This window comes from Delphinapterus leucas, chromosome 14, assembly GCF_059928025.1.
Source record: "Delphinapterus leucas isolate spDelLeu-1000000601 "Yukka" chromosome 14, BTC_Dleu_Yukka2, whole genome shotgun sequence".
In the NCBI taxonomy this organism is placed as follows: domain Eukaryota; kingdom Metazoa; phylum Chordata; class Mammalia; order Artiodactyla; family Monodontidae; genus Delphinapterus; species Delphinapterus leucas.
The window spans coordinates 2,061,676-2,083,203 of NC_143142.1; the positions used below are offsets into that span (position 1 = coordinate 2,061,676).

General features: G+C 49.5%; 1 protein-coding gene across 3 annotated transcripts in view; it reads left to right on the top strand.

Moving 5' to 3' along the window:
* The window catches only part of RIMBP2 (RIMS binding protein 2), a 114,211-nt gene that overhangs the window by 23,053 nt on the left and 69,630 nt on the right, over positions 1 to 21,528 (top strand). For 2 of the 3 annotated variants that reach the window (XM_089894336.1, XM_089894337.1), the window contains one exon: positions 16,794 to 16,898. In XM_089894336.1, coding sequence (XP_089750462.1) covers positions 16,794 to 16,898 — 105 coding nt within the window. Of the gene's footprint in view, positions 1 to 16,546; positions 16,899 to 21,528 lie in introns of those variants that run through there. The other variant, XM_089894338.1, reaches the window with a different exon arrangement.

Consider the following 21,528-nt stretch of genomic DNA (forward strand, 5'->3'; position numbering starts at 1 on the left):
GGTAAGAGGCACCGCCAGTTCATCGGCTGGTGCCGTGGGACACACACGTGCCTTCTTTGCATCCAGCAAAAGGATGGGACCAGATCTCCTTCTGAGGCTCGGACCCCCCCCCCCACCGGACCCCACCACGGAGTTGACGATTTTCTCCGTGCAGCAGGCAGCCCAGTTCTTTGTCCTCTGCTGGGATCCCCACCCAGCCCTTCAAAATTCTGAGCTACTAAGCATATAAAGTGTTCAACTTCACTGATCATCAGGAAAATGCAAATTAAAAAGACAGCGAGATGCTGATCTCTTCATCAGATGAAGAAACTCTTAGGAGTGACAGTGCCCAGGGCCAGCGAGGAGTGGGGCGCAGGCATGCTTACACGATGCCGGCCGAAGGTGAAGTCTTTCTGGCTTCTGGAACTGTCCATATTCAGCTTCAGCATACTCTTCTCCCTCAGTCTCCCTTCTGGGAGCGTACAGAGACATAAAGCTCCCACTGTGTGCCCCAGATCTTTATTGTAGCATTAGCCATACAACCGTGATGTTCACCAAAAGCAGACCGTTCGTGCAATAATTTAAAAGTGAGTCACGTCCGTATCTAGTGACCAAGACATGTAGTCAAGTGAGGGCTTCAACACGTCCATTTGGACCCACAGCAGTTGGACCCCTGCTGTCCAGAACTGTCCAGAACTGAACCCACAGCAGGGCGATCACCTCATCTGTTCCCAGATCTGCCCCTCTGCCTCACCTCTCACCACCCCCAGCCCCTCGCAACCCTGCGGCCAGTGGACACACGCCAAGCTGGTTCTTGCCTCCAGAGCTTTCCTCAAAACGTTGCTTGTCATCATGTAGGTCTCGGCTAAAATGTCACCTCCCTGACCGGCTAGAGTAGAATCGGTACACCTGCCTCTCTCCCCTGCACATCACCTCGCTTTCTCTCCTCTATCAATCTCTGAAATTCTTATTACTTGCCAGCTTCCTTGTTTAGTTTCTGCATACCCCTCCCCAGCAGAATGTAAACTTCGTAAGAACAGAGGTGACCTTTGACTTACTCGTTATTCTATCCCAGACATTCAAGTATCTGGCACAAAGTTAAGTGTTCAGTTAGGGTTAGAGTTAGATTGTTATTTTTACTAATGTAATAATTATTAAAAGAATAATTTCACAATTATTAAATAATTAATAATTTAATAATTGTTAATTATTTTTGCATGAACGAAAGCACGTGTCCAGGAGGTAAACTCCATTTCAGCACAAACCCACAGGCCCTGAAATGAGAAGCCCGATCGGATTCTGTTTCCCTGTCTCACCATCTACCCAGCTGCTCCATCCAGAGGTGTGCAATTCCCTGTCCCTCGTCCTGGCCGTGCAGTTCATGGAAAGTCCTATAGATTTAAAGCAAGCCATCCAAAAACCTCCTGAGCCAACCTAACTGTCCTCAATTTCTACTCCTGCTGCCTGAGACCACACAGCTCCTCTCTTGCTCAGGTTATATTAAATGTTTCCTAACATCCTGCCTCTTCCTCTCCTCTGCTCTGGCTCCCCTCTGATCTTTTCTCCATACCACAGTCTTTGCAAACACAAATCCCCTCATGTTATACCCTGATCCACATCCTTGCTTCCTTGCCTGGCTGCCCATCGCTCTGAGAATGAGGATGACATTCCTTCAAGGCCCTGATGGTCTGGTCCCTGTCGGCCCCCTTGGCTTCCCCTCCAACATTCTGCATCTCTCCCCCCATGCCAGTCACACCAGCCTTCCTTCACCCTTGACCTCACTTTGATCCCTTCTGCCACAGGGCCTTTGCACATACTGCTCCCTCTGCAGAGAACGCTTTGCTCTTCCCTCTTCTAACCAACTCCTATGCATCCTCAAAAATCTACTCGTCTGTCACCTCCCCAGGGAAGCTGACGTCCCCAGGGCTCATCTTTTAGTGATGGAAGACTCTCAGCATTCAGCACTTCTCTTTCATGACACTTGTCACAAGTTTGCATTTTTATATCCTTATTTGATTAACCCTTATCCTTACCACTAGAAGGTGAATTCCACACAAGCCAGGACCACTTCCGTTTTTGTCTTTACGGTGTTGCTAGCACTTGTCACATACTTGGCGCTCAATAAGTCCTGGGTGGATGAGAGAAACAGAAATGGTAAGTAGCTGGGGAGATGTAATAGGCTATTTTTCTCCTCTTAGGTCCTTTAAAATATGTATGACAGTTCAAAGAAAAATTATAACACTGAGGGTTTTCAGTGTGTGTGGATGTAATAATCCATGGGAAGACCGTGACATATAGAGAAAGTAAAGATGGTAGTGTTTCTACATTCCACTTGGAGTGGCAAAATTTAATTCTGAATAGATTATTTTAATTTAAACACGTATACTGAGACCCCTGGAACAACCACTAAAAGGTATATAAAAATATATAGTCAAACACCCAATAAATACCTGAAATGGGATATACTACAAAGCATTCAGATCATTGGAAAGAAAGCAGGAAAGGCGAAACAGAGCGATGAAAGGAGAGGGAACAAACAGAAAACAAAAAAAAATGGCAAAACCAGAATCAACACTGACCCATAATTGCATTAAAGGTCATTACTGTGCAGGTCACTTTGAAGCTCATATTTCATCTGGTCCTTGCAATGACCTTGGGAAGGTTGGATTCTTCTCCTTCACTCGATAAGTGAAGAAACTGAGGCTCAAAGAGGTACACACCTCACCTCAGAACACACAGCTTATAAGTGGTCGAAACGACATTTGAATGCAGGTCTGGCTGACTGTATGCCCTGCACCTGGCTGGCCTCAATCCCCAGGCCTGGCAGGCAGGGACCACTGGCACATGACGAAAACCGTGCTTCGGAAAGATGATCTTAATAACTCTGAGTGCCACTGTCCCCATGTCTCCAGAATCCGTCAGGGTCAGATGCGCAAGACAGAGGCTTGTCTGGAGGCTTAAGGACAAATCAGGAATCAGGAGAGCTCCAGTGTTTGATAAGGGGGCTCCTGACTTCCTAATTTTTTCCAGTTTGAGAAACTAAGATACTTCGGCTAAAATATATTTCGGCTTCCATGGCTCTTTTCCACACTGATCCTCATTATGAATGAGTCTGACTTCCACAGACGGGACAGGGAGTCATAAGGCATAGAAAACACACAGCTTTAAATGCCTTCTTCCTTGGTTTTGAAGACATGAACTCAGTAAGAGCTGTGTTCTTTTCACCGGGTGTCTCGTAAAAGGGAATCATGGGCACGGAAATGCTTCATTACTTCCACCAGGAGTACCAGATCCCATGAATGTGACATTAGGAGCATCGCTGTTAACTCCTGTTGAAGGGAAGTGACTCTTTCCTGAATTTCGTGACCAGGCAGGGCAGGAGCCAAAGCAGAAAACAAACCCCCCTTTGCTCTAACGTGGCTGAGATGACTCCGTTTGCTCCACACTCGTTCCCACCGTGTCACATCTGAGCTTTCCCGGGGAAGCAGCATCTTGACATTTGGAGGCTACTTAAGCACTCGTGTTAATGCTGACATCCGGCTATAAATATCACCGCTTTAAAAATACATCCTGCCACAGGCAAAGCATATCAAACGGGCACTTCTCGCTGGGGCGACGATCTTCAGGACTTTTCAGATGTGAAATGTTCCCGTGGAACGTGGCCTGTGCCCTTGGAATTGGGAAGAGGTTTGTAAAAGGAAGCAGAAGCCAAACCTTAGGAATTTGGTGGGAGTTTGTCTTGGAATGAAAGCCGGGGGTTTCCAGACTCTCTGCAAGGACCCATGGGCCCCTCGTGCTCCCAGGGACAGCCTGGATCATGACGGCTTGTGGAATTGATACCAGTGATGATGATGTAAATTTCCTCCCTGGAGAAACGCCGAGTGCTCTGCGCACTGGTCACGTGGCCAAGGGCAGCGTGTCTTCAGTGGCCTGAGAACCCCAGAGGGACCTGAAGTAACTCCAGGAAATGTTCTTGCATTGACTTTCTTGCAAAGTCTGCTGGATGTCAGCACATCCCACAAATAAGGGTGGGGTCCTGCCGGAAATCTCCCGTAGAGCAGACAGATGAGTAGAGAGAATGTGAGCACAGATCTGTGTTCAAATGTGGCCTCATCATTTACTAGCTGGGCAACCTTGGGCAAGTTACTTAACCTCTCTGGGCCTCGGTTTCCTTCGCTGTAAATGGGAATAAAATATTTCCTGCTTCAAGTGTTGTTGTGAAGATTCAATATGTTATACGTGTTAAACGCTTAGCACAACGGTACTCGAGAACTTAGTAAAGGTTACACGCTTAGATGAGAAGGAAGATGGTGATGCCTGGGGCTAGGACCTCGGGCAGGGCACTCTGGGAAAGCCATGCCAGCAGTCTGCTTATAGAAACAAGAAGGACGTCGATGTCCACCAGTTGTACCACCTGCAATAAACACCAAGGAGGCTTTGACCGCGGGGGCCACACACACAGTATCAGGAGCTCCCGTGAAGGCTCACGGCTGCCCACGTCTCTCCCTCCTTCCACCCGAACCCTTTCCCAGGGTGGCAGAGCTCCGGTGCGGGTTTAATTGTGGTCTCTGTTTCAATCCTCCAGCCTGGCCACCATCCAGCCCAGAGTTTCACTGAAACCCCCTTGGGTGGTTCAGATGCTGGACTCATGGGTTTCAACCTATACACACCACAGGTACCCCGTGGGTAAGAGTGATTTCCTTGAATAGCGAAACCTGCTGCCAGTGACTTTGATCTTAGGACTTTGTTTCCTGGCCCCAGGAGAGAGGGCACCCAGCACCTGCCCCAGCCCCACCTCATTGCACCCCACTCCACCCCCGTGCCCTTGCACCCCAGTTTATCCTCTTTCTGCTGCTGAGAAGTTGTCATTCTACTTCTGGAAAGCTCCTTTGGGTCTCTGGCTGTTTCTTCCCCAAAACAGGGAATTGAAAGGACTCCAAAACTGTCACGATCCACCAGCTGTCTCTTTATTTTGAGAAACAAGACTAAAAAGTTATGAAGGTTCAGTGCATAATAATGAGACGTTATAGAATTAAGTAAGTTTTGTGGCAGTCATAAATGCTGTTGAAAAATATTTTAGTGAGGACCATTTGGGATCAAGTTCATGCAAACCTATGTCAAATGGTTTTAAGAGACAGAAATAATTGGTTTATAAAGTGGGAAATATGAGCGAGGTTAGGCTTCAGGCAAGGTTGAATCAAGGTACTCAGGTGATGTCACCAAGAATAGTCTCTCTTCATCTTTTATCTCTGCTTTTTTTCTGTCAGTCCAGTTCACAGGCAGGCTCTCACCAAGTCATGTCAAAGATGGTACCCAACATCTCCTGGCTTGCATCCTACCAATTTAGTCACCACGGAAGAGAATGTCTCTTTCTCTTCTAATATTTCCAGTAAATGTCTCATGAAACCAAAATTTGTCCCTTTGGTCTAGCTTTGGGCTCGTGTACCTAGAAGAGTGTAGATCACATGCAAACCCTGGAGCCAAGGGTTGGGGTTACTCCCTGCAAAACGTGAGGCTGAGCGTAGGGAAAGGCTGATGTCCTTGGGATAATTCAGGATACTGCTCTCATTTGAACAGGAAATACATGCTGGGCAGAGAAGATTAGCAGCTGTCCATTGCAGAACAGGAAGTCAATAGGATGAGCGTAATTGGGACAAATTAGAGAAAGTGAAGTTTGAGTTAGGCTTGGGGCACAGGGGGATTCGTGAATATTTAGGAGGAAATCAGACCATTAAGGGAAGAGGGAACCTCCTAACTGAAGTCAGGGAGGCAGAAATGACCTTGAAACGTTACTGGGACATGAAAGCTGGCCCAACATTGGGGTACTTGGTGGCCTGCTAAGGGGCAAGCTTGGACAGTGAGGGAAGTGGGGACAGCTACAGCTGTCAAAGTCACCCATCCGTCCGTCCATGGATCCATCCGTCCATCCGTCCATCCTTCCATCGATCCGTCCATCCATCCATCCATCCATCCATCTACTGGACATCTTCACAGTAACTGTGAAGGGAAGGTGAAAAATGGGACAGAAGGATGTATTTGTTTCCATTTTTCATCATTTCTAAAGTTTCCAGTATTCAGCAGATGGGTGTATGTCAGAAATAAAATGGAAAGGTGTTTGTGTCTTGTCCCATTTCTAGTAAGCTCTCAGCCCGCTGGACTTTCAGCCTTTGGTGTTTGGGCGAGAAGACTTCCTAGACAGAAGGCTGGGGCCTGGACCCAGGGAGTGTCATCCTTGAACTTTTTCCACCACTCTGCATAAGCCACAGGCTTCAGGGCTCACTGAGATTGCATGTCTGTGCCCTACCTTCCAGGGGAGGAGATAATACAGACTCATTAAAGCAGCTCTCAGTCCAAGATCAGCTACACTGAGAATGAAAGGAACAACTTTTCCTAGTTGGGAAGAAGCATCAAAACCATCTTTTTTTTTTTTTTTTTTTGGGTAGGAAAAGTTTCAAGCAACGTAACGAAGGAATATTAAGACAAACCAGTGAAATTGTGGGTAAGGTAAATGAAGCCATTCTCAGGCTGTAAATGTTCCTGGACTGATTAATCTTTACTTTGCAGGGTGTCAGCAGAGTTCAGATTTCAATGGGTTTTCATTTTTTTCTTCCAGTTGTCACAGTAAATCTATAAAGCAGATTTCTAACTGTAAAAACTCAAGTGAAAGAAATATAACATTTTCCCCCGAAGTTACTTAATTCCCTTAAGACGCTTATTTTGAAAGACTGCTAGAAATGTAATGTCAATTTGGAGTTGGCTTCATCCTTTTCCTTCAGTCTCTCAGCCAGATTTCAGTTGAAAGGCAGACAGCAATCTAGGTGTCTTCAGGTGGAGGGACTTTAATGCAGGGGATTAGTTACACAGGCAGTAGAGGAGCTGAGAAGTCAAATATGCACTTGGAGATATATCACCTCTAAGGCTGCGGAGATGGGGGCGGGGTGATGGTCTTCCCAAGGGCCGGAGGCTGAAGCCATGGGTCAGGGCTGCCCAGCAGGAGCTAGAGCCCCAGGGGAGGAAGAGCCACCTCTGGAGACAACACGGGAAGCAGAGAGAGGGTGAAATACCTGGCTTCTCTCTTCTTCCCACCTTCTGGTGCCTCCAATTGGCCAGTCCCCAAGAAGCAGGGGCAGGGCCGTCTGGGAAATGTAGTTCTCTGTGAGCAAAGCAGGGAAGGGGGAGAAATGGATCTGAGAGCATTAGGACAGTTTACCGGCACACACCAGGGTTATACCTAAGTTGGGGTTGGGGCCACATGATAACAAAAGGTGGAGGATTTCATCTCCCACCCACCCATGCATGCATATGCTGAGATTTCCACCATTCTGTCCAATTCTTATTATTTACATCTAGGCTTTAAAAATCCACAAGCCACAGTCTAACAGTTTTTTCCCATCATTTTGGAGACAAGGCTTAAAGTTACATGACATCATTGTAAAATACAAGACCAAAGGATTGTATCAGTTTCAGGTGTAACATTATGATCTGATATTTGTCTATGTTGCAAAACGATCACCGCCGTAAGTCTAGTTAACATCCATCACTGTACCTATAGTTACAGAATTTTTTTTCTTGTGATGAGAACTTTTAAGATCTACTCTCTTAGCAACTTGCAAGGTATAATTAACAAAAGGACTAAAGATTAATTGTTTAGTCGTATGAGTTCATATTGACTCTTGGTTGTGCCAGTGTAGTGCAGGGTGGTTCAAAGCTTTGTCTTCTGGACTCACCTGTTAGCCATAAGTTCTCTAGGGTCTCACCTCTCTGGAACTTTCCAGAAAGCAGAGCCAAAGCCCTTCTCTCCGGAATTCACCAGTGTCTATGCACGTGTGAGCCTGTCTGTCAACCTCTGATGAAGCAATATCTTTCTGCAGGTGAGGAGGGAAGTTCTAGTCTCAGGTAGTTCTCACAAGTAGTTCATCGGTGTAGGGTTTGTGCACCAAAGCCCGGGAGAGTCCTTTTTTCTGCCCTTCACCCTGTGCACCCTCCCTGAGGCAATGAGTGCAGAATGGACCTGCCATCTGAATGGGACGTGGGGGAGGAGTGGAGGAGAAATGGAAGGAGAGACAGAAAGAAATATTGATTAATATCTCAAAAATATTAACCTTGTAACACTGTGGTTTTCTATGTGTGTTTCAACATAGGCGTATCTGCTGGCTCTATTTGGAAAATCAGTGCTGTACTGGACGAATCAACAGCATATCCTTATGCCAGGACATATGAGTGTGTTGAGTACGTGCGTGTGTTTTTGAGGCTTGTCTGTTTCTCCGCTTTAGCTGGTTCACAGATCTTACTAATGTTCAGCTCGCAGGTCCAACCCCATCCGTCGCCTGAGTTAACTTTTTCTCCCCACCATCCACCTAACTCCACAGATTTCAGCCTTAAAAACCAGTCTCTCTCTTATTTTTAGTTTACACTCTTTCTCAGCATCCATTTAACTCTACTCTTCCTCAGTCTTCAAAGCCCACCTCCTAGAGGACATTGGACAAACGGATGACACTCACCCTACCAGCATGGTTTCCCTCCGGGAGAGTTAGTTGATGTATCTGGTTCACAGTTTGGTTAAAATGTGGTGAGAATTGTATCTCCTCTAGTCTCTCCGAAGGCAGAAATCTAGTTTCCTGACAGCCACAGGGTGGATCTTCCATCCATAAGCATTGGTTGAATTCCATTTGGCAAATGTGAATCAGGCTTCTACTGCCTGTGGAGTATGGGCATGGAAGAGACATTTAGAGTCCAATTGAGAAAGTGAGAGCTACACAAAATGAATCAGAACAGTACAAAGCCTATTATAGTCTATATGCAGAATAATAATAATAATGCACATATAATAATAATGCATATATTATATGCAGGATAATAGTAATGCGTATAATAATGATGACAATACATCTGTTATATGCAGAATAATGGTAGCTACCATCAGTGATGGAGAGACCAGAGGTGAGGGTGGGCTGGAGCCATGGGGAAGATGCTCTGCATAAGGGACTTCATTGTCCTGTCATTTGTGCCATCCCACTGTGTGCCAGAGACTGTGTTAGACCCTGGGGCGTATCGGCAGATGGAGATGAGTTCTCTAATCGCGTGGATCTCACAGATTAGCAGGGGGAGGGAAGACATAGAATAAATAAACATGTAAATAAACAAGATAATCTCTGGAGGGGATAAATGCTGTGAAGGGCCAGCCATGTGAAGATGCAGGGACCAGCATTTTAGGCAGCGGAATGGCATATGCTAAGGCATGGGGGTGGGGATGATCTTGACGTAACAGTGGAGCTGATCAGAGGCCAGCACGGCTAAGGCGTAGTGAAGGGGGCAAGCAAGAGATTAGGCAGAGAAGCAGGCCCCGTCACGGAGGAGCCCATCAGCTACAGCAAAGACTTTGAATTTTGTTCCCAGTGCAGTGGCAACCATTGAGTGCCGTAAGCAGAAGACAGTGTATTAGTCAGGGTTCTCCAGAGAAACAGAACCAGTCGGATGTACAGAGGGAGACATGTAGATACAAGAGGAGGTTTATTCTAGGAATCGGCTCGTGCAATGATGGAGGCCGCCGAGAAATCCCACGATCTGCCTGCCGGCTGCAGGCTGGAGACCCGGGAGAGCTGGTGGTGTAGATTCAGTCCAAGTTCAGAGGCCTGAGAATTCAGGGGCTGATGCCGTAAGTCCCAATCTGACCCCCAAAGCACGAGATTCAGGAAGCTCATGTCCTAGGGCAGGAAAAATAGATGTCCTGGCTCAAGCAGAGAGCGTGAATCCCTCCTTCCCTCTGCCTCTCATTCCGTTCGGGTCCTAGGCAGATGGGATGGTGTCCTCTCACACGGGGTGGGGGGGGACCATCTGCTGTCCTCAGTTCCCCAATTCAAATGCTAGTCTCTTCCAGAAGCGCCCTCCCAGACACACCCAGAGGTCATGCTTTCCCAGCTCTCCGGGCATCCCTCAGCCCAGGTGAGTTGACACAGAATTAGCCATCACAGATGGCCGTGTTTGGGAGAGAGCACCCTGGCCTCTCTTGGGGACCTGTCGGGTAGCAGGACCGATGGCAGGAAGACCAACTCCAAGTCTGCTTATGGTCTGGCCGAGGGGTGATAGCGGCCGGTCGGGCAGTGACGGCAGTGGACACGGAGAAAGGAGCCAATCCAGGAAGGGTTTTGGTGCAAATGCAAGATTTTCTAAAGCCTTGGATGCTGAGCAAGGAGAGAAGTGGGGCAAGAATGACTCCTGGCTTTTGGGCTGTAGGAACTGAGTGGCTGGTGGGGTCCTTGCTGGAACGGGGCAGCTGGGGACACAAGTGGCTGGAGAAAAGGTCAAAGTCTATTTTGGACAGGCTGAATCTGAGCTTCCTCCTGTACGTCCACGTGGAGGTGAGGGGTGGACAGTTGGATATGAGTGTAGACATAAACTTTTCATTTGGCAGCGTGAGTTTGTAAATGGCAGTTAAACTGTGATGTGGGATAAGATCCCGTAAAGAAAGAATGTCAGCAGAGCAGCGGCCACTCCAGTGTTCAGAGATCAGACAGGAGTGGAGAGGAAGAGGGGACACCGGGCCAGCGTGGAGATCCCCGGGCCAGGAGCGGAGGGTGTTTCATGACCCTCCGCCATGTTACATGTTACATGTTACATGCTGCTGAGACATGGGGTCCCTGGGCAGAGAAGTGACCGCTGGCTTGGACAGCAGGGAGCCCCTTGGTCATCTTGGCAGGAGGCTGCCGGCTGAGTGGTGGTAGGGGAGCCAAGGTGAAGAAGCTTTGAAGGGCGAGTGGGGTGTGAGGTCGTGGAGACAGTGAGTAGAGACACCCCATAAGCAGTGTGTTGAGAAAAGAAGCAGATACATGGGCAGCTGCTGGAGGGGAACATGGCTTTGAAGGGACAGGTAGGATGTGGGAAGATGCAAAAGAAGCTAAAAAAGTTCCCAGCTAATCTTGTCCCCCGAGCTGCGACGCTCATCATAATTAACCTCAAACACCACGTCCCTCTGAGACAGGCTGAGACCTGGCCCCTTTGCTGCAGTGCCTGCACCTGGACAAATGTCTCCTCAAGCAATAAAATACAAAGAAGCTACAAGGGACTAAAAATAACCGCGTGCATCTGCAGTTGGGGCAAATTATGGATAAAAAGATACAAAAAGACACCCCCCCAAAAAAATCCAACTGCTACTTCTGAAGAGCCCGGAGGAAAAACAGGGTGTCAGGAGCAAAGGCAGGGCACTGCGCAGGCCCCCTGCCCTCAACACCACCTAAGCTACTCCTCTGCCCAGCCACCTGGACCCACGCCTACCCTCACCCCGGATAAGGAGCCAGCAGGGGAACCTGTTGTTTGTTTTTCGCTCCCGGCTGCTGCAGCAGAGGTCCCGCTAGAGCCTTGTGGGAATTTCTTGTCAGGCCTTCTATCAATTTCTGTTGATTAAGGAGGGCCAAGAACCCTGGTCAGTAACACCCCCAGGGGCATAGATTTTTACACATTTTCCTTTCCTGAAAACTACTTTATATTGACTTGGTTCCTCAGCCCGAGGACAGCTATTTCCATCCCAGCTGTTCCCATGCACCTGACCTACACACCCCCGTCCCCCTTTTGCCTCTAAGCAAGGAGCCCACTAAGTGTCTGTGGCCCCTCTATCCTTCAGTGACCCCGATGCCCGCGACAGCACACCTGGAGCAATTTTGTATTCAGTTAGTCTTTCTAATGAATCCTTGTAGGGAAGATGGTTTCCTTCTTTCCATTAATAACTCCCCTCACAAAGCTAAATAAAGATTACACAGGCTGCATTTGGCAGTGACCGCTTCCGAAATAAACAGAAGCGCAAAGATTAGCTGGAGCAACAGTGTCATTAAACAGCTGCCCAATTGTTCACCCCAACCAGGTTGGCTCTTTGGGAGCCTGAAAAAGTGGATCTGCCCCCGGTAGAGTTTCACGGTGAAGACGGCCATGGAGGAGAAGTGGCCTAAGGCCAGCAAAGGGTCAGTGGTGGGGCGGACCCTGGCTCTGTGGTTTGCCGTTCTTCGGATGGCTTCCAGGCTCTGCCGCAGCACCCTCTGTGGCCTTAAGCAAGGCGCTCAGCTTCCCTGAGTCTGTGGCCTGTTGGAACAGTGAGCACAGCACACAGCTCTCGGCACTGGGTGAGACGGGGCCTGGTACTCAGTAAGTGCTTACTGAATGGTGGCACATTTTGTTTAACCGCACCATCTTACCAGTGCCATCATGCTGGTCACTCACTGCCTTGCTGGTAGAGTCCCCGGTCACCGAATACCTTCTGCCCCGAGCCCCTGCCCCGTGCACCTTGAGTTTTATACTGGATTGCGTGATACTTTATAACATCATGCTCTGTTACACGATGCCAAATTACATGATGCTGTACCTCATGGTACTGTATCACATGACACTTTATTACACGAAGCTGCGTTACAGGGTCCTGCCTTACATGATACTGCACAAGGTCCGTGGGAAGGGGTTTTCTTATATTCAGAGTAAAAGGTAATAGGCTTCATAGATGCCAGGTACTACCCTAAGTCATGTAATATTCAAAACCCCTTTTCGAAGCAGGTGTTCATTCCTAATTAACTAATCAACATTGTTAATTAATTACCCATCGAAAAGTTGATCCATATGCTAGTAAACAGTTCATCCCGAAGAAGGAAATGAAGCCCAGAGAGGTTAAGTCACTAGCTAGAGGCAGCAGAGCTGGGATTTGAACCCAGGCAGTCTTGATCTTGATCACCTCACCCTGCCCTTTTATTGACCTGAGATACCGGAAACACACCTCCACCATCACTGTCCCTGCAAAAGCACCTGCAAAAGCACCTGCTGGGGAATGTTCAGAAAATTCCTGGAGCTGGGCCGAGGCCAGTGTGGCTGGAACAGACTGGGTGGTCGGAGCTGAGTCCAAGGAGTCATGAGGGAAGATCACAACGGATGGCTTATTTACTGAGTGACCTGTCCAGGGCAGGGACCACAGCCTGAGACAAGGAGCCTGTTTACATCCTAGAGAGGGGAAGGAGACAGTGGGCTAGTAAAGTGTGAAATATATTAGATGGTGAGAAGTGCTCTGGAGTGAAATAAAGCAGGGTGGAGAAAAGGATGCTGCAGGGGGGCTGGTTATAGTTTTAAAAATGGCTTCACTGAGAAGGTGGTATTTGGGCAAAGCCTGGACTTTGAGAGAACAAGCGCTTCCAGTATTGGGGATGGGGGAAGAGTGTGACTGGCAGAGGGAACAGCACGTGCAAAGGCCCTGAGGTGGAAGTTTGCCTGGTCTTTGGAAAGAGTAAGAAAGCCCGGGTGTGTGTAGCAGAGCGGGAGAGGCGGACAGAGTGCAGCCTCACCGCCACGGCAGCACTGCGGTCTTACTCTGTGTGATGACGACCACTGAGGGGCTCTGAGCAGAGGAGGGGCACGACCCACCTACCTTCCGGGTGCAAAGACCCCTCAGCCTGCGGGCGGCCGGGGGTTGGCCTCAGGGTGGGCATCTGGCCAGTTCGGGCCAACAAGACCAAAGGGGAAATCAGGCACACTCTGGAAAGACGTTCCTCCTTGAAGTGATGGAGGATAAAGGCTCCCTTTCCCTCCTGTGGGACATTGTCCGCACCAGAGAGCGGTGTCTGGAGCAGGGAACCTTCTGGAAGTTTCCTAGGAGCTCAGTGCAGCCCCCGTGCCCCACAGTCCTGTTAGCAGCCTGGCTCAGTGCCTCGGCTCGGTGGGAACGGGCGGCATCCAGGCGCCATGCTGTTCCCACGCCTGGACTCCACCCACAGCCCTTCCTCGGTGGTGGTGGGGGCGGAGCTCCGTCACCAGCCTCTGGTCTCCGCTTCTTCTTGGGGAGGCTCCGGCCACTTCAGTGAATACCGCCAGCCTCTGCTACACCTGCAGCTCCATAGCCCCCCGTCCCACGCCGTATTTTTCTCCTTAACACTTAGGACCACCTGACACACTCCATATTGTTGAATATACGTGGGTAGGGTCTGTCTCTCCCTCTCGAGTGTAAACTCCAAGAGACTTGGTTTTGTGTGTGTTTGTCTTCACTGCCGTCACCTTCAGAACCCAGGGTGGTGACTAGCACATGACAAGTACTTGGTAATTGTTTGTTGAATGAATGAATGAGCGAGCGGGTGAACGAGTGAGTCTTCATTACAGTATTGGATTGGCGTTTCACCACGGGATTAGGCTATGTGAAACAGCCAGCCTTATAGGTCAAAATGATTGAATATCAACTTTACTGGTTCAACCTAACGCTTCTTGTTGCAATTGATATTTCCTTGTTTATTTGCTTTGCTATGTCCTTTCTTACCCGCTTGCCCAATTAGAATGTCTGTCCGTGGAGGCAGGACCCTGTTGTTCTTGATGCCCAGTGTCGTGGCACATGACAGGTACCCAGTAAATGTTGGTTGAATGAATAAATGTACAGAAGTAAATGAATGAAGGAATGGAACAGAAATACTCCTCTCTAGAACAAAAAGCCTCACACACACGGTCCCATCGACCCTCTGACAACCCCATGAAAGATGGTGGAGGATAAGTATTAATGAACTCTAGTGCTCTTAAGAAGAAACCCAATACCAGACAAAAGTAATATCCCTCTGAGTCAGTGAGAAGTGTTTGTGGAAGAATTTCCAAAGCTTCTTGGAAGCTCAGAGAATTCCTGACACCTTTAGAGGCTCTGGGGGTTCGTCTTAGTGTTCCTGAAAATGCCTGGTGCCTTGGGCCACTGGTCGGGGAATCAGGGTGGGTTGTGGTCGGCAGGGGGGAGTCGAATCTGTCACAAGAGGTCATTAGAAATTGCTAGGCCCAAATTGGTAATCAGAGCTCCGCAGGGCCAGGAGAGCTGTGTTCAAGACTGGCTCCTTGGGAAGCTACATAGCAATAACCCCTCTCCTGTCCAGGAAGGCGAGGCGCAGTCAGACCAGGAAGGCTGGAGACTGGAGCGGATGCAAGAAGATGCATGTGTGCTGTTTCTCCTCCCGCCCACATACAGACACAAACGACCCATTCCAGTCCCAACTCGGGGCAGGTTATAGTCATCCACAAACACACCCATTTCCACCTTTTCAGGGGATTTGGTTCATGTTTGAGGGCTTCTAACTTTCCAGGATCCTGGGTTCTGGTGAGAGTTTCCATAGCAACAGTGAAACCAGCACTCGTCCACCGAGGGGCTAAGAAATTGCAACTTCCCAGGGAGGTGAGACAGCAGAGGGGCTGCAAGGTTGTTTAGCCCCAAACTGGAGACAAAGCCAGAGCGTGATGTCGCCACGCATGTAACACGTGCAACACGGGCTGCAGGAAGACTTCACGTTTTAATGCAAAAAAAAAAAAAAAAAAAGAAGTAGAACTTTGGGATGTGAACCCGCAAAGCTTCCCCATCTGCAGGTAAAATTGTTGAGTGCCAAGGTCTTTCCCAGAAGGAAAGAGCTTTTGGTGTCAGAGGGTAGGATGGACTTGGGAAAATGGTGAAGAGAATAAATTTGCCTCTCTGCCCTTATCTCTCCGAGACCCCTTCCCCAGCCTGGGGGATAAAAATAAGTAAAAGAATTAAAACAAAATTTAAAAGTAATAATAATAAGTCATCAACAAATTCAAGCTAAGGAGGAAGGTATGTTAGGGTCCCTTCCCCATTATATCAAGGTATCTCCTGTCTGTATAACATGGGTCATGCCCTCGGATGTCAGGTCACAGGAAGGTGAGACTGGGTCTGCAGGGACAGCGGCAAAAAAGGAGGCGTGTGCTCGGGAAGGGAACAGCTCTGACTCAGCCTCTGCCAGCCCCTCCGGGTGGGACACATAGCTAAAAATTTTGTGAAAAGATCCAGATTTTTAAAATGTTGATTGCTAAGCCACCTTTGGCATAGATCTCGTTATAAAAAAGAAATAGGAAAGAAAGAAGAAGGAAGGGAGGGAGGGGAGGGGAGGGGAGGAAGCTGAATTCAAATGTTGTGCATCTGGTTTGCCATGAAACATTCCCTGTGATTCTGCCTGTGTGAAAGTCTATTCCACCCACGCCTTATTTCTACATGGTGTCATTCCTCATGTTTCCTCCCCACCAGGGTTCACAGGTGGTCACTGTTAGGGCCGGGGAGGTCCTGGTGTCCTGGGATGCTTGCTGGTGGGTTCTCCTGGGGGATGACTTTGGGTGACGAGAAATCATCAGAGGTGGGGAGAAGATGCTCTGGTCAGAGGAAGGGTCCAGCCCTGGGACTCCCTGCCTCGGTGGGACCTTTGCAGAGGGACAAATGAGGGGGCATTTGGACTTGTTGGGGCTGAGCACCCCACTTCACCAGGGTGAGCGGACAGGACCAAACCCTGAGATTCAGAGGCTCCACGGAGGCGTCCGATTTGAATCCCAGACGGCCACTCACCATGTGTGACAAACAAGGAAAACTTGGTATGTCAGTTTTCCCATCTGTAGAATGGGGCTAGTTACAGTACCTCCCTCCTACGATTATTGTGGATGACATGAGTTAAATGGTAGTAAACAGCTTGGAACAGTACCCCTATGTAGGGAAAAGTCCATAGGTCTTGGCTGGTATTTGCAGAAGACCTGGGGGAAAAACACGGAGAGAAGGGAGGATTTTTTCCAAACAGGAAGAAGAGAGCTTCACCTCCACAGCACGGGAACCTGCAGCTCTGCTCACGTGCTCCTGGCATGTAAACTAGAAAATGTGAAAACGGGGGAGGGAGGCTCGTGGGTGTGAGGGTTTCCCCGGCTGGTCCCTGCTGCCCTCGGGAGAAGCCCGGGATGCAGGCGGTGAGTCAGAGCGGGGAGCCGGCCGCGGGGACCCAGGACGCAGCTCCCTGCCGGGCGCTGGGCTGACCTGACCTGCCCTCCCCCCGACGCAGCACATGCGAGAGGCCGCGGAACGGCGGCGGCAGCTGCAGTTGGAGCATGAGCAAGCCCTGGCCGTCCTCAGCGCCAAGCAGCAGGAAATCGACCTCCTGCACAAGGTGAGCCGGGCTGAGGCTGGCGGCTGGGCGGACGCGGGCGGCGGAGGGGACCTGGGTGCGGCTGGCTGGCTGCTCTCCTGAGCCCTTGCCCACGGGCTAGGGAGCGCCTGCCTCTCCTTCCTGGCGCGGAACGAGTCCCCGTGCTCTCTAGTTTCTCCTAGGTTGACTTGCGATTATGTTCTAAACTGCAAAAAAAATCAAAGGAAAAGCTCTAACAGCCGATGCTGGCGAGATTGTAGGGAAAATGACACGCCTGTGGATTATGGAAAAGGGTATGAATTGCTTCAGCTCTGGGGGCAAGCAACCTGACAGCATCAATGAAAGCTAAAAACACAGGTCTATTTTGACCCTGCAACCTTCCATTCTGGGGATATGCCGAATATGCCCTGTAAGAAACACAGGAACCCGTTCACAATGATGGTTTGCTTTGGTTTGCAGTCCTGTGGTGTGGGCACAGGAAACGGGGTTAAATCGAATGCTCACCCCGGGATGTGGTTGTGTGAATCGCGGGGCATCCATACCACAGAGCAGCGCGACAGCCTTGGGAGGAATCATTTTGGTTTGCAGCTGCTCTCTTGGGGAGGTTTACGTGACGGTTTGCTAAGTGAGCAAATCAAATTTCAGAGAAATATGTGCAGCGTGATCCCATGAACGAAGGACAAGAGGGAGAGAAAGAGAGAGACAGGGAGAGAGAGAGAGAGAGACAGGGAGAGAGAGAGAGAGACGGGGAGAGAAAGAGAGAGATGGGGAGAGAGAGAGAGACAGGGAGAGAGAGAGAGAGGGAGAGAAAGAGAGATGGGGAGAGAAAGAGACGGGGAGAGAAAGAGAGAGATGGGGAGAGAAAGAGAGAGACGGGGAGAGAAAGAGACAGGGAGAGAAAGAGAGAGAGACGGGGAGAGAAAGAGAGACAGGGAGAGAGAGAGAGAGACAGGGAGAGAAAGAGAGATGGGGAGAGAAAGAGAGAGACAGGGAGAGAAAGAGAGAGATGGGGAGAGAAAGAGAGAGACGGGGAGAGAAAGAGACAGGGAGAGAAAGAGAGAGAGACGGGGAGAGAAAGAGAGACAGGGAGAGAGAGAGAGAGACAGGGAGAGAAAGAGAGATGGGGAGAGAAAGAGAGAGACAGGGAGAGAAAGAGAGAGATGGGGAGAGAAAGAGAGAGACGGGGAGAGAAAGAGACAGGGAGAGAAAGAGAGAGAGACGGGGAGAGAAAGAGAGACAGGGAGAGAGAGAGAGAGACAGGGAGAGAGAGAGAGAGATGGGGAGAGAAAGAGAGAGACGGGGAGAGAAAGAGACAGGGAGAGAAAGAGAGAGAGACGGGGAGAGAAGGAGAGAGACAGGGAGAGAAAGAGAGAGAGACGGGGAGAGAAAGAGAAGAGACAGGGAGAGAAAGAGAGAGACGGGGAGAGAAAGAGAGAGACAGGGAGAGAAATAGAGAGAGACGGGGAGAGAAAGAGAAGAGACAGGGAGAGAAAGAGAGAGAAAGGGAGAGAGAGAGACGGGGAGAGAAAGAGAGAGGGAGAGAGAGAGAGACAGGGAGAGAAAGAGAGAGACAGGGAGAGAGAGAGAAATGGAGAGAAAGAGAGATGGAGAGAAAGAGACAGGGAGAGAAAGATAGAGACAGGGAGAGAAAGAGAGAGACAGGGAACACAGAAAGAAGAAAGAAAAGGAGAGAAATAAGGAGAGAAAAGAGGGGAGGAAGACGAAAGAACAGAAACCAGAGGGAGGGAGGCGGGGAGGGGATTGGGGCACTGAGTGGTTCAGAATGTGTATCCCCACGTCACTTGTGATGGTTTGGGGACCAGGAAAGTTCATTCCTGCCCCATCCTTAGTCACAGGCCTCGGTCCTCTTGGCCCTCTCCAAATGCGTCTGAGGATTCCTCTTTCAGAGCCATGGGTCTTGGGTCCCTGTGTCTATCTCTCACTGCGTTTCTTTCCCAAAGCCCGGTGCCCCCCACCCGTGGGAGGGCAGCCGGCCTTTCCAGCCAGGGCACACTGTGACCGTTGGCACAGGTGCTGGTCCCAGACGCCACCCGGCGCCAGCTGGGATGCACAGCAGACACCTCTTCCTCCAGTCGGTGGGTCCTTCCATCCCCCGACAGTCCCTCCAGGTCTTTGATCTCAAATAAAGGACACGATGGCTTACCCTGCCTGGGTGGTGACCCCTATCTGTCAGAGTGGTTTTACTGCTCCCGAGTTTATTAGTGGAGCGTGTGGCATCGGGCAGATAACTTCTGATGCTGTTTCTGTTATCATTTATGGAGACCTCGTGCTAAGGATAGATTTCATCGGGCGGGTGCGATGGACACGGTTGCAGTCCTTGTGACCTGTCGTAGTGAGTTGGCTGGCCCGCTGAGCAGCGCTGTTTCATTAGATGCTATCCAGAAAGGATATTGCTGGGAGATGCAGACAGTGATGTTACTCTTATCTTCTCCTGCCGTGTGTGAGGGACCTTTCGGTGCCTGGAGATACCTGCCTGGTATGCGCGCTCCTTCACTGCCTCCCCAGAAGCCATGCCCCCAGGCTGGGAATTTCCAGGACAGACAATAAGCCGACAGAAATACAAGCATTGTCCAGCAAGAGAGACAGGTCGGATTTCCTCAGCAGAGCATCATTTTCCACGAGCTTGGAGTTTTATTTACGAAGCACTTGATGCTGGGGAAAGTGCAGTAGAGCCAGGTCCGTCATTCAGCTCCCAGTGTCCCCTGAGCACCGTCCACCTTCTTTTGCTTCGTTTTTCCCCTGTGTTCATCCTTGTCTCTATTTTGGACACACGGATGCTTCGTCAGTGGGGGAGCACAGGAAGAAAAATTAATGATGGATGAATGTGTCAACTTCGTAATTTCTTAGAGCTCTGATTTTTTTTTTTTTAAGTGTTAGAAGAGAAAGGTTGAGACTTGAATGGAGCAAAGACCGATGAGTTCTTTCCAGCATTTGCGCGTCCGTTTGATTTACAGCACGGATGGCCCTTGTGCTGCACCTGCTGCCCTGATCCCTCCTTCCTTCCTTCCTTCCTTCCCTCCTTCCTTCCTTCCTTCCTTCCCTCCTTCTTCCCTCCTTCCTTCCTTCCTTCCTTCCTTCCTTCCTTCCGCAAATGTTTGCTGGCTGCCACCTATGTGTTGGCTGCTCAGCCATTGTTCTGAAAACTGGGAATGCAGTGCAGGGTAGGACAAGACCTCTGCCTTACAGAGTGAGAGTAAATGAACAAGTACATGAAGAATTCAATAAGTTCAGATCAAGAAAAGGAAAACCCATGAATGAGAGAATGAATGAAGTGAGAGATTGATGAGGGCAACGGCTTTAGATGGGGTGAAGTTGAAAGGCGTGGCTGACACCCATTATGCAAGTGCTCATGTCCTATGGAAGGACAGCCTAGCCCTTGTCCCCCTACCTCAATAAAAGTCACCAGAGCTCTCTGAGTTCCAATTTGATTCTCATGAAACCACAGTGTGAGATATCTCCAAGGGGCCGCCTATTCTCTCTGACTGCAACTCCCATTATTTCTTTTTTTTTTAATTTAAGAATAGTTGATATGCAGTGTTGGGTTAATTCCTGTTGCACAGCAAAGTGACTCAGTTACACACATATACACATTCTTGTTGTGTTTTTTTTTCACATTCTTGTTTTTAATATTCTTTCCCATTATGGTTTATCACAGGATACTGGATTTAGCTCTCTGTGCTATACAGTAGGACCTTGTTGTTTACCCACGCCATATATGAGCCTGCCTCTGCTAATCCCAACCTCCCACTCCATCCCTCCCCCAACGCCCTCCCCCTTGGCAACCGCCAGTCTGTTCTGTAGGTCTGTGAGTCCGTTTCTGTTGTGCAGATACGTTCATTTGTGTCGTATTTTAGATTCCACGTGTAAGTGATGTCACATGCTTTTTGTCTTTCTCTGTCTGACTTACTTCACTTAGTATGATCACCTCTAGTTGCATCCGTGCTGCTGCAAATCCCAATATTTCTTGAACCCACTCCCATGGGACCCACCTTCATCTCCCCAGTGCCGTGGCTCTTGTTAAGTCACCCGAGACGTCCTGCTCAGTGGTTAGTGCCCTGCCCTCATCCTCTTTGACCCAGAGGCACAGTTTGAGGGGGTCCACCTCCCCACCCCCCAGGCTTCCAGGGCCCCACCCTCTTCCAGCTTTCCTCCTTCCCCACAGACGCCCTCTAAACATCCCCAAGAATCAGTCCGCAAGCCACGTCTCTTCTTGACCTACACTCGCTAGGTCCCCGTGGGTTTGAATGCCACCTGTGTGCCAGCTGCCAGATTTGGTTCTCCAAGTCACATTCTGCCTCTGAACCCCACTTCTTTTGTCCAACTAGACATCCAGCTTGGACGATCTCAAACGTCATGTCCCCAGTTGAATTCTGTTCCATCCTCCGCAACGCGTGCTCCGCACACGACCTGTCAGGCTCTGCAAAGGGCAGCATTTCCCTTTTTGTACCGCTTTTCCTTTTCCCTGGAGTGAATTGCCTCCTTCTGTGTGTTTGCTCAGTCCTCTGTGTGCCCATCACTCCCCTGTGCCTAAACCTTCTGCCAGAGCTGTAGAATTCCTCTCGACACGTCCTGCTCTGGGGGATGTTCTAATTCCATTTCCCCTGAGACGTCCTGCCTGGAGCCCGGCCTC